We start from the raw sequence: 12,275 nt of genomic DNA on the forward strand, positions 1-12,275 counted from the left end.
ATGTCCAAGTATTACCTTTCTCCAGCTCACCCCAAGCCCTTCAACCATGACTCCACCCAACTGGAAGCAGAGGTAAGAGGTCCCACTATGTGTCCTTTCCTCTGTGGCACTACCTGCCCATTCTCTGCAGGTCCCCAGGAGAGGTGCGGTGATCTGTATCATCTATCCTCTGAGAAGTCCCTGCATCTCTTGCACCCATCTCTCACCACTACATGTTCCTTCAGCCCCCTCCCTGTTTCCCCTTTCCTCCCTTCTGTCATCTAGGGAATATTTGCTAAGGGACTCCTGCCAGCGAGGACTGAGCTTTTGAGGACAGGCTCCAGATGCGGGTCTCCAAACTGCTGAACGGGTTTAGATCTGGAATGCAGGTCGCTAACACTTCTGGCTGCAGGCGCTTAGGTAGGGGTTGGCAGGCCAGCTGAGTGCTTCACCAGCGAAGGCCAGGTGCTGCCTGGCTCTGGTGATCCGGCAGGGTGGGTGATAACTGTGGTTTTTGGGAAGAACATCTGCTAGAAGGAACCATCTGAGAGAGCATACCTGAACACCCTAGTGTCCTCTTGAGACTGGCCAGGGTCCCTTATACTGTGGAACAGCCTTCTTCTCCCAACTAGGTTGTGAGCTTCTCGAGGGCAGGGCTGGACTCCAAATAGCCCTGTAGTCTGCTCCAAAGAGCTGTAGGCAGAGTCATCTTGGGTGGGAACGAACAAATGCTTGGCAAAAAGAGAAAGCGGAGGCCTGGGCATCCCACTGGCCATGGCCCTAGAAATCCACTAGAGACGGGTTATGTGGAACTGTGTTGCTACTTTCTGGCAAAGGGGTCAGAAACAGAGCTGCAAGCTATCACGTGGGCTGTGATCAGGTCACGTGGCCTGAAGGTCTGCACGTGAAGCAGGGAGTCAAACACGAGAAGGGGCGGGGCAAGCCCAGCACGAAGTGGGCAGGCGGGGCGGGGGGCGGGGAGTGAGACGCTTGCATAAGAGTGGGCACCCAGGTGCTGGTTGGATGCAGAGCTCCTGGGGTAGGCACAGTGTGGGTGAGAGGGCGGGCTGGTGGACCTAGCTAAGGGCTATCTGCGGCTTCTGGCTTGTTGCTTCCCTCAAACTTCGTGCCAATGGCGTCCGGTGGCCACGAGCGGGCCACTGAGGATTACGGAGTCTCCGGCATTATGGGATGCAGGTAAAATTTGGGTTGACGGGCTCTGAGAGGGTCAGGTTCCAAGACCTTTGCCAAGGGGTGACTTACATCTTCACCTTACCTGGCACAGCCAGGCAGAGCTCCCATCTTGGCGTGGAGGAGGTGGGGGAGGGGTCGTGAGCTGGCCAGGTGCTATTCCTGGATGACCCAGGCCGGTCTTCACTTCTTCCAGACGTCTACCCCAGATGCCCTAGTTCTCCATATGGGGCGCTGGTGCCTTTTGTGAGGTTCATAGGTGGTCGTGGCTCTTTTCTCTGTAGCAAGACTCCTCAGCTTGAGACTCAGGACATCTTGCAGACCCCCTCACAAAGCTCAGCTCTCTGCACGGCTCCTGTGGCTGCTGCAAACTTGGGCCCCAGTCTTCGGAGAAACGTGGTCAGCGAGAGAGAACGCAGGTGCGGGCAACCTCGGGGTGGGCAGTATGCCAATGGGGTGGAGGAGTTTAGGTCTGTGGTTTAATGTGCTTATATTCATCTGGACCAACCAGGATTAAAACCAGATTCAAAAGTAAGCTCAGCGTTGTGGAGTAGGCGGGTTGTTACTACAATTTGACTTGGATTCACCCTTTCACATACCAGAACAGAGTTGCTGCTTCAGGGCTGTGCAGTCAGCCCAGAGTTCTGGTGTGCCTCCTGGGTTCCAATGGGACAGGCTGCTGCAGGGCTGAACCTGCTGCTCAGGAGGCCTTGGAGGCTGCTCAGTGGTGGGTTCTTTTGCTATCTGGTGAGGGTAGGATTTTTGTTTTCCTTGTCTGGAAGCAGGAGGCGGATCTCGTTGAGCTGTGAGCACTTGCGGGCTCTACTGCCTCAGTTTGATGGCCGACGGGAGGACATGGCATCTGTCCTGGAGATGTCTGTGTACTTCCTCCAGCTTGCCCACAGCATGGACCCTAGCTGGGAGCAACTCTCTGTGAGTCGTAAGCAGGCGGGCCTTGTCAGGTGCTGCTAGGGGATATCCTTGTTTAAGGGCGCCATGCCCCTTGTCTTCTTGGGCTCCAGCCTTCAGCCCACTCTGCACCTCATGATACATTCAGACCATACCAGTTGGTATTCTCCTAAGGGGGCAAGAGTTGCCCGTATGTGATGCCAGTGTGTGGGAGTTTCAGGGTCTCCCTATGTCCAGTTCTGGCCAAGAGCACTCACACTCAGACGTCTACCCTTTGAGCCTAAGACTACTGCTCTAGTCTCAGTCCCATGTACACTTGTGGTGTGTGGGTGGATACAGCTTGACCCAAGAGCGGGAGATTGGGGGTGGGTGTTTGAGGAGTGAAGCTTCAGTCTAGACACGTCTTTCTTTCCCTGTGTGACTCTGAGTTTCTGGCTGGTTTGTGTGTGTTTAAACTTCAGGTTCCTCAGCCTCCCCAGGAGATGTGGCACATGTGGCAGGGTGATGTTCTGCAGGTAACCCTGGCGAATCAGGTTGCAGACAGCGAGCCAGACTCCGGTATAGCCAAAGCATCTGCTGTGGCTCGGTTAGTCTCCCTGGGGCCATCCTTGCGCCCTGGGCTCTGTCTGAGCAGTAGCATTAGCTGTGTAATAGTGTCACACACCTGTGACATCACTGCTGGTGCTCAAATGCCTTTAGATGGTCCCTTGAGAGCCTGCTGTGACACAACATTACACAGGGTGCCCTTGTCAGCAGACTTGGGGCACTGGGAAGATGGGGGAGGGTTACTTGGCTCTTCTCCTGCTGTCTGGGGCTCTGAACTCCTCAATGTCTTGTACTTTTTCAGGATACAGGACCCCCCATGCTTTGGGATGCTGGATACAGACCAGAGCCTGGCTACTGAGAGAGAGTCAGAGCTGCTGGAGAGACCTTCTTCCTGCCCTGGTCATCGCCAGAGCGCGTTGTCATTCAGTGAGCCAGGTAACCTATGACCCTGAAATGACCGTTGCTGTGGCTGAAAGGGCTAACTCCCCCATGTCTAGAATCTAGAACAGCTGGCTGTCTCACCTCTGCCTCTGCTGAAATCGGGGCAGTTGTGAGGCCTGTAGCTTTTCTAGCTGTTTTCTAGTGCATGGGGTCTTGTTCTCCAGTGGCAAGCCCTGGTCAGGAGGTACCAGTGAGTCACCAGGTGGGCTGCTTCTCATGCCAGTTTGCCCTTCTTGGATGTTTGGTCTCCCATCATTTATATTTGCCATGTCTACAAGTCTCAGCTGGCCGGCAGGGGTTCTAAGCAGCCGCATACACAGGCCTGGGGATAGTCAGCTGGTCTGAGGGAGGAAGGAGCTTGACCAAGCTCATAGGAGCAGTGCTGAGGGGACTCCTGACTGGAGCCCATGTTAGCGATCCAAGGCCTAGAGACTACTTTTCCAGGAATCTGCCCTGACACAGAGTTGGACATTCCCCTACATGGTCACCTGTTGTCAAGTACCTTTGGCTTTCATATGCACACACTGTAGGACAGTACCTGGACTAAGCCATGTGGGCTAACCTATCTTCTCCCTGTTAAGAGTCTTCCAGCTTGGGTCCTGGGCTCCCACCCTGGATCCCTCACTCATGGCAGCCAGCCACTCCCGAGGCAAGTGACATTGTTCCTGGTGGGTCACACCAGGTGGCATCCCTGGCCGGGGACCCTGAATCTTCGGGCATGCTGGCTGAGGAGGCCAACTTGGTCTTGGCATCTGTGCCTGATGCCAGGTGGGTGCTTCTGAGTATGTGTGTGTGCCTGCCTATGGCCTAGCACTAGTCTGTGCTTTTCTCCGCTTCTGGAAGCTTCTGGTCCTGACTTCTACACCACACTGAGAGGAGGCCCAGGCAGCTGGCCCAAGCCAGACTCACCATGTGGCTTTCTGATATGTGTTTCTAAAACATTTTTGTCTCCTAATTGTCTTTTGTTTGGGCTGATGGTGAAATAATTTTGTGTTTGGGGAGCACACACCAGCTGGGATGTGGGAGGCAAAGGGAGGGATGAGGCTGTGGCTGGAGAAGCCAGCACAGATCTCTGTTCAGCAGAGCCCAATGGCTATGGCCTGTGCCCTTCGGCTGCAATTTCTACACTTGGTCCTGTTGGAGTCGGCCTCCATGGACTCTGAAGGGCCTTTGCAGGATGGGGCTGTGTTTCTGTTGGTTTCGGGTGTCTAGGTGCACTTGTGGTGACTTGGGGATCTTTTCATCTCCAGGTACACCACAGGGGCAGGGTCCGATGTGGTGGATGGAGCATCCTTTCTGATGACCACCAATCCTGACTGGTGGCTGGGTGAGTGATCCTAGGCTGCCTTTCCCCACACCAGCCCTGGCTCTGGGGCCTGTGTCCAGCTAGACAGGACCAGGAGACTCTATCCAATCCCAGCTTGCTCTCTGACCCAAGGTCCCCAAATCACCTCCCCGCATCTGGCAATGTTCAGGATGACAGGCAGGGACAGAGGTAAAGTCTGACCATATGCAATGACATGAGCACATGATATGTGCAAATGGCTGTGTGAGTCCTGGGTGTTCTCAGAAATGTTCCTAGGTCAGCACCAGGACAAGTCAGGTGTTCTGCGTCTCCTCAATCTGTAGGATCCCGTGTTGAGTGAACACCTCTGTGGTTCTGGCATGGAGAACATCTCCTGAGGCATGAGAGTAGGGTCACCAGACTTGGCATCATCCTACCTCACTGGGAGGAGAGAAATGGGGGTTCACATTCTCTCACAGAGGGGCAACAGGCACCTAGAATGGACACTGTGGTCGCAGCATGGGAACCCCTACCATGCTGTGGCCAGTCTTTGGCCAGTGTCTGAGGTACATGTCTGCCTTACTGATGTTTCTTTTCTTTCCAGGGTCGGTGGAGGGCAGAGGAGGCCCAGCCCTTGCCAGGAGCAGCCCAGTGGATGGGGCAGAGCCAAGCTTCATCGGAGACCCTGAGCTTTGCTCCCAGGAGCTCCAGGCTGGTCCTGGAGAGCTGTGGGGTTTGGATTTTGGCAGCCCTGGCCTGGCCCTGAAGGATGAAGCAGACAGCATCTTCCCTGACTTTTTCCCCTGATAGCTGAGTCCCCCATAGTTTAGTTTGCTGGGGAGCTGTCCTGTGCCTGGGTGTTGGGTTTTGGGTTTGGGGAGCTGTCCTGTGCCTGGGTGTTGTATTCTGGGTTTGGGGAGCTGTCCTGTGCCTGGGTGTTGGGTTTTGGGTTTGGGGAGCTGTCCTGTGCCTGGGTGTTGTATTTTGGGTTTGGTTTGCAGCTGAGGCCTAATTTGAGGGAGGCTGGCAGGGCTGTGAGTGGAGTTTGTATTAAAGAGGAAAGTGGTTTTTCTGGCAGAAACAAAATTTCCCTGGCTTTTGAGTAATTAATCCGATTCATTGGGCACATTGCCCCAACTCCATTCAGAGCACAGGCAGCTGCCTGGATCTTTGAGCAGAGGTTCCCAGCTTGGTAGGATCGCTGAGTAACCTACTTCTGTGCCTTGTCCCAGTGCTTTCCTCCTCCTCCTCCTCCTCCCTGGGGTCAGGTGTTTGAGTTGGGTGGAGCCTTTCTGGGGACCCCAGTGTCCTCTCCCTCAGTGAAGCATATCCTGAGGGAAGGTCTGGTCCCCTATTACTGCCAGTCTCCCCTGTCCTTGGCTGCACGTGGGTTCTTGGGGACACTCTGCCTCGAGCCCACCCCCCTCCACACTGGGCTGCCGTGGGCAGACTGAAGATTGATATTGGTCTTTCTCCTGTTCTCCTGGGCACGCTGAGGGCTTGTCCTGCTGTCAACATCTGGAGACACTCCAGGTCCCTGGGACTCCCCCTCCCACACACCCCCAGTTCCTGTTCTGGGGCCAGAGCAGCCCAGCCTGATTCATCCTTGAATCAAGAACCTTGAATGTGTGATCAGAGCTCCCATCAGGCTGCCCCCACATCCAGTGGAATGTTCCATTAATTCCCATGAGTCACTGCAGACAGAAGCTCAGGAGCAGGTGGCGTGGGATTGTGAGCATTGACATCATCACACCACCCCAGGAGCTGAGAGAGGCACATGGTGGACCAGGAGGGCCTGAGTGTTGGACACTGTGGTCCAGGTGGGTGCTGAGCAGAGCTGTCCACCCCCACACCCCAGGTCCTCGCCACTACCAACTCTTGTGGTTTACAGGGCTGAAGACCTTGTTCAGAGGAGGGGGTGGCCTCCAGATTCCTGGCTGCCAGTGTGCCAAACTCACACCAGATTCCTTGAGCACAGGAAGTGTAGCCTCACTTTGGTTGTCCAATGTTTGAGCTTATGCATCAATTCCAACTGCGTGGATTCATGTCTTCTAGAAGACTGCCACGTCTGTGTGTGCATACTGTGGATGCTAAGGCAGGCAGGCATGTATGTGTGTTTGTGCACCCATATAGGTATGTATGCAGTGTGTCTGTGTGGCTTTTGCATGCCCGTGAATATTGTGTCTGTGTGTCTGCAGGCATGCATGTTAGGGTGTGTGCACATAGGCTACAGGAGGGTAGGTATTGAGGTCTTTGGAGGCAAATATCTATACCTACCCTGCTGTGTGACTGCTCCCCTGGCCTGGGACATGTCCCACAATTCACAGTTCACAACCTTAGTCTTGGCTTGCTGCTCCTTCTGGTTTTATCCGCCTAGAGGCAGGTCACGGAAGATTTAGGAGCTTGTCTTGTCTTGGTCTTACCCTTCCAGGCAGATAGGCTGAATGTGTTCAGCCATCGCTGGGGCTGCTTTCTCCCCTGGACCTCTTAAATCCTTGGTGTCTCTGCGGTCAGGTGTGGCCTCACCCATGGCACTTGGGAGTCAGGGAACTTCCCTTGTTCACAGTCATGACTTAGGTCCTACGGGGATGGAAGGAATTCCCACACAGGAATGCCAGGAGGCAGGTGGTCTCTTCTTTCTGAGCCAGTGCTAAGAATGAACCTGAGGCCCAGCCTGGCTTGTGGACAAGCAGTAAGAGATCAAGATCCTGTCTGATCAGGTGATGGGAGACCACAGGGCTTGGGACAGCAGGGGCACAGCCCCCAGAGCTCTGGGATTGAGGTCAGCTTTCTCTCAGTAGTATTCAATGCAGGAGAGTTGGCTACTTCGGACCTCACCCCTCATGGCGTAGGAAGGGCTGCCTGGCTCAGATGTGTGGCCATGGTGTCCACTCCTGTTAGGCTCTGTAGGTGTGGATGTGGTTCCTTGTGTGGCCATACTTTGACTCCCCCCCCCCAAACTATTAGTCTGGATGACAGAGGTTGCCATAGATACCTGTCTAGCTGGGTTTAGGAGACTATGCGCAGCTACCTCAGATACTCTTGATGGTTGTGGGCCTCAGCCTGTGTGGTCTGCTTCAACACTACTCCATCGTCCATTTCCTCCTGCAGAACCGTAGACTCTCTCACTTGGCTCCTCCCAGGCCCCAGAGTGTCGACCTGGCCACACTGCCTGAGAATCAGCCCCTCCCTCTGCACCATGGCCACTCTGCAGGTTTAGATGCTTGGGGGAAAGGTCCCACCTGCCTGAAAGCCGGGTTCTGGGGTGTTAATGGCCACATTTCATCCCTGCCGCTATTATCTCCCAATGCTCTGCAACTACCGTACTTGGGGACATGCAGTCTGGTGGCATGGAGCACACCGCAGTGCTGCCTTCTCTGTGCGGTTCTTCAGAGTGGTGTCTCGGGGTGGGAATCCCAGTGAGGTGGGAGGGGGCCTCACTAGCATCATAGTTTGCAGGAGGTCCAGGAATCATCCAGAGGCACTGTTCATGATCACCCTTCAGACCCCAAGTGAGGCACTCTCTGGGAACTTTCAGACTGCTGGATTCCTTTGGAATCCCCAATGGATTTGAGCAGCAGCGCCTATGTATGTGACTTCAGCCCAGCAATGATGACAGAGGCTTGGGGAGGGGCTAGGACTTCTCTGTCCATGGGCCTCAACTTGGGTTTGAAGATAGCCTGCGTGCTTTGTAGGGGAAGCTGAGCCATGTAATGCACTCAAGAGTATGGGGTTTCTTCTGTGGGCTTTTTGTAGTCATGGGCTTCAAGGATGGTTGCGGAAAGGGGATTTCTGGCAGTTAGAAGTGTACCTCATACCACTCTAAACCTCTCCAGCAACTTCACACAGCTCTGTGAAACTATACAGTTCTGCTTTCATGAAGCCCACGTTCCCTTTGTGCATTCGTGCTAAATTCATATCTGGAGCTCAGAAAGGAGGGATGGGGAAGAACAGGGTTGCCTATGCTCCTGATACAGTTGGGAGAGCCACACAGGAACAGACGTCTGAATTCTGGAAGCTCTGAATGTGTCCTTTGGCAGAGGAGTGAGGTTGTAGAGGTGTGTGTGTATACTGTGGGACATGTGCATGGAGGGGTGTGTGTGCAAGCATGTGCATGTCTCACAGGCACACATGGATATATGCATGTGCGGGTACATGTGTGCATTCTGGGCTATACTGTCCTGCCTTCTCTTGGCTGTCATATTGGGATGCAGGTATCTGAAACTGCAGATGGAGAAATGTAATTGCCGCATCCTGGTTCCAGGGCGCCAGTTGTTCCTGCCTTCAGGGGGTCATCCTCAGTGTCCTTACCTAGTGGTCCCCATGCTCTGCAGGTCCTCCCATGACTTTCAGCCAGCTAGATGTGACCCTGGGGTTGCTTGAAGAATGGTCTAGGGGCTGTGGCACTCACAGCGCTTCTCAGGTGACATTCCTGCCTGAAGGATGTCCTCCAGAGGTTAGCAGTCACAGAGTCTCAGGGAATGACACTCCTGGCTGCAGTGTGGCTTCCAGGGTGGTAGATCTCTGGATTATTTCTGGTTTTCATAGATGTGGCAGTTAGGTGATGTGGCCAACCATCAGGAAGTTTGTGGGTGTGCCTCTTTTGAAGCTTTGACTTTCATGAGCTGGGCCCTCCACATCCCTGCCTGTTGCCCCTCTTGGCTCTTCCTGATAGGTGGCTCTGGTTTGGCTCTCCCTGCTGTGGGAGGCCAGCTCTAAGTGTGGACAGTGACACTGATGCCCTCAGCTGGCCTGGCCTTCTTCGTTCAGGACTCTTGGGTCAGGCCATTGGAGCATGAATGACTGCAGTGTGGGAGGAAGGAGGTAGGACGTTATCCTGAGAGAGGCGATGGACCCACCTAAAGCACTCCACAGTCATTTCATCAGCTACCCCCTGCCAATGGCTGCACCTCAGAAGGCCCCTCCCCCAAGCTGACCAGCATGGAGGATGACAGTAACTAGCACCCTGGCACTTACCTAGAGGGGTTTCTACACCTCCAGCTCCCAAGAACAAAATCTTATGGCTGTTAGAGTCGACAGTCTGGCTGGCCCAGAACTAGCCATCCAGCACCTTGTAGCTGGAGCAGAAATGGCATTGCCAACTCTGTCCCAACGTCCTTGTCCTGAGAGCCCCAGTGTGCGTGGACTTTGGGTTTGCATCACTCTACCTACCCCCATGCTTTGTGGAAATCACAGGGCAGGAGGCAGAGAGAATCAGCAGTCAGGAGCTTTAAGGATGACAAACTTGGTTCTGCAACAGTTAGGGAGTGCAGGTGGTCAGTAAGGGGTACCTGCTCCTGAGGCAGGAGGTCAGCTAGGACCACCCACACCAGAGGCAGGAGGTCAGCTAGGGCCACCCACTTCTGAGGCAGGAGATCAGTCCACATCCTCACAGCTCATACTTGACACAGGTGATTGGCTCATGCCACCCTGCAGCACTTGATCAGCAGCAGCACCGTTTGTCTTCTAGACTGACAGGCCTGCAGGTGGCTCTTGTTTTATTCTGAATAGTGCCAGGGGTGGTGGTCTCCCTCTTCTTCTCCCCATTCCTCCCCTCCCCGTATGTGTGTGTGTGTGTGTGCAATACCACACATGTGGAGGTTAGAAGAACTCATAGGAGTTGGTTTGGAACTCAAGGTGTCAGTCTTGGCTGCAAGCTCCTTTACCCAGTGAGCCATTGTGTGGTCCCAGGCTGTTGCTTCTTTACTCCATCATCAGGATCCTTTGAAGCTTCCAACTTTCAGTTCTGTGATGCAATTTGTCTTTCCTGTTGCCTGCACTTCTGCTGTCCGTGGAGGGGAAACCTTTTACAAGCTCAGCACCACGAGTTTTCCCTCCATCGTTTTCTAAGGATTCAAAAGCATTAGCATCTACGACTAGGCGTGACTCATTTTTGACTTTGGGGATGTGGTGGACAAAAAGTCTTCCCTTCATTCTTATGTAGTGGCTTTTGAGGTCCCCTGGTATTTGTAGAGCTACCCACTAACTGATTTTGAAAGATCCTGAGAGAGAGTGAAAAATTATTTAAGCCTCTAGACCTGTGTCCAAAATAGACCTCACTAATGGCAGGGAGTAGGACTTGCCCCATTGTCCCAGGAAATGTTTGTACAGAATATTCTAACCATTCCTTAAACCCCGTTATGCAAACTTTCTAGCTTGCCAAATGCTATAGCCCAATGCCAGGTGTTTGTGGTTTTTGCCAGGTGTTTGCGTTTTTTGCCTTTATAAAGCCCTTACCCCTTGAGCTTGGGGTCGACTCCTCTACCCCTGCGTGGGATACGAGTAATCCCCAGTGCACTGATCTTTCCCAAATAAACCTCTTGCAGTTTGCATCAAGACCGTTTCTCGTGAGTGATTTGGGGTGTCCCCTCTCCTGAGTCAGAACATGGGGGAGTCCTCACGTTGTGGGACTTTCACTTGCAGAGATCCACCTGTCTCTGCCTCCCAAGTGCTGGGATTAAAGATCTGTGCCAGTACAGCCTGGCATCTACTGACTTTTTATCTAATTACTCTACCATTGTGTGTAGGGCTAGATAATAGAACCAAAGATACCAAGTCTTGATGAATAGTACTCTGAAAATGTGGCAGTGTGACTTTGTATGCAAAAAGCATCTGAAGTTGACTAAATCAGGGCTTTGAGATGATCCCCGATGGCCTGGATGGGTTCTAGATGATCTCAGAGGTATGCTTGCAGGAAGAGGCAGAAGGCTCATACTAAAACTGAGGAGTGCATACAGAAGGCTGCCTCTGCAGCATCCCCGTTATCCACACCTCACTAGTGTGGCCTGTTCATCACAGTCTGTGAGCCTACACTGGCATGTCTGAAGTGGAAGTTTCTGGAGATGTCAGGCGATGCAGACTCACGTGGTGTTCTGCTAAGGCAAGACTCGTGGTAGCAAGACTCGTGGGAGGACACGTGACAAGGAGAGTGCACGCGCCTAGCTTCCAATGCTTTGTTGGCCTTGAGTCTTCCATGATCTTCGCTTTGTTGAGAGAGGCACAGGAGAGAACTTCTCCTTGCTGGTGCTGGTCGTTCCTGCTGACTCGTGCTGATTTAGCAGAGGGCTGGCTGTTTCTGCGGGATCATGCCACCGTTTGGTATCCTGACACTACTGAGCTGGGCTGCTGGTATCCTGACAAGAAGAGATTGGAATTGCCTCAAGGAACTGCTTCTGTTCAGGTTCACACCCCCATGTCCCATTTACCACCATCTCTCCCCTACCTTTCAACAATGGCTTGAAGGGGGGTGGAAGAATTTGAAAACCCTTATTAAAAGTAGGTTTTAAAATCTAAGCCTACAGATGCCATTGTCACCCATGGCTGCTATCAGTCTTACACTTCCTGTGGGTTTCCACAGATGTGATAATGATGTACCTCTGTCCTGGTGTGTTGTCAGGCTTCAGAGATAGGGGAGGGGCTAGAGTAACTGCACAGAGGACAGGTGTGGCTGAGAGACTGGAGTATGGGTTGGGCCATGGTACAAGGAAGCAGGTCCTAGCGTAGATAAAACTCAGGTGTCCACCAGGCCTAGTGAGAGTAAACTGTTGGAGGCCAGTGCCACCTTGTGGTATCTCTTAGAACTGCAAGTATCAAAAGGGACCCTGAGCTTTCCGCAGGTCCTTCTCCACATCTCTTACACACATGTTGGCTCCTGCTGCTGCCTAGACTGTGACCAGGGGCCCCCAGCCTGCTGGACAGGCTGGTGGTCCTGGATTTCAGGCTGGGCTATTTACTGACTAAAAAATCTGGTTGGGTATCCTTGGTCCCTTGGGTGGCCAGTGTGAATATACAGGAAAGGACAGGAGTTCTGGGTTCCAAAGTCTCCTGACTTCATCACATAGGCCAACAGCCTTTGTGTCTGATAAAAAAAAAAAAGAGTTCTTTCTAAGAACACAGCAGATGCTGCACCCCCACATCTGCTGGC

The 12,275-nt window shown here is 53.3% G+C and overlaps 1 protein-coding gene across 1 annotated transcript; it reads left to right on the top strand.

Moving 5' to 3' along the window:
• The first annotated feature begins 1,018 nt into the window (after positions 1–1,018).
• On the top strand, positions 1,019–5,401 carry Sohlh1 (spermatogenesis and oogenesis specific basic helix-loop-helix 1). Its single transcript, XM_021156832.1, has 8 exons — positions 1,019–1,176; positions 1,455–1,589; positions 1,956–2,103; positions 2,541–2,665; positions 2,927–3,060; positions 3,648–3,834; positions 4,317–4,393; positions 4,956–5,401. The coding sequence occupies exons 1-8, from the start codon at positions 1,112–1,114 to the stop codon at positions 5,156–5,158; spliced, it is 1,074 nt and encodes a 357-aa protein (XP_021012491.1). The 5' UTR covers positions 1,019–1,111; the 3' UTR covers positions 5,159–5,401.
• The last annotated feature ends 6,874 nt before the right edge of the window (positions 5,402–12,275 follow it).

The sequence above is a fragment of the Mus caroli genome, unplaced genomic scaffold (assembly GCF_978045245.1).
Source record: "Mus caroli unplaced genomic scaffold, Mus_caroli_1 scaffold_2, whole genome shotgun sequence".
NCBI lineage: Eukaryota > Metazoa > Chordata > Mammalia > Rodentia > Muridae > Mus > Mus caroli.

What these genes read in the sequence shown, in the direction of transcription:
- Sohlh1 (XM_021156832.1), top strand. Translation starts at nt 1,112, where the DNA reads ATGGCGTCCGGTGGCCACGAGCGGGCCACTGAGGATTACGGAGTCTCC. An exon ending in GTTGTCATTCAGTGAGCCAG is followed by an intron (nt 3,061 to 3,647) that starts GTAACCTATGAC and finishes CTCCCTGTTAAG; the next exon opens with AGTCTTCCAGCTTGGGTCCT. An exon ending in CAATCCTGACTGGTGGCTGG is followed by an intron (nt 4,394 to 4,955) that starts GTGAGTGATCCT and finishes TTTTCTTTCCAG; the next exon opens with GGTCGGTGGAGGGCAGAGGA.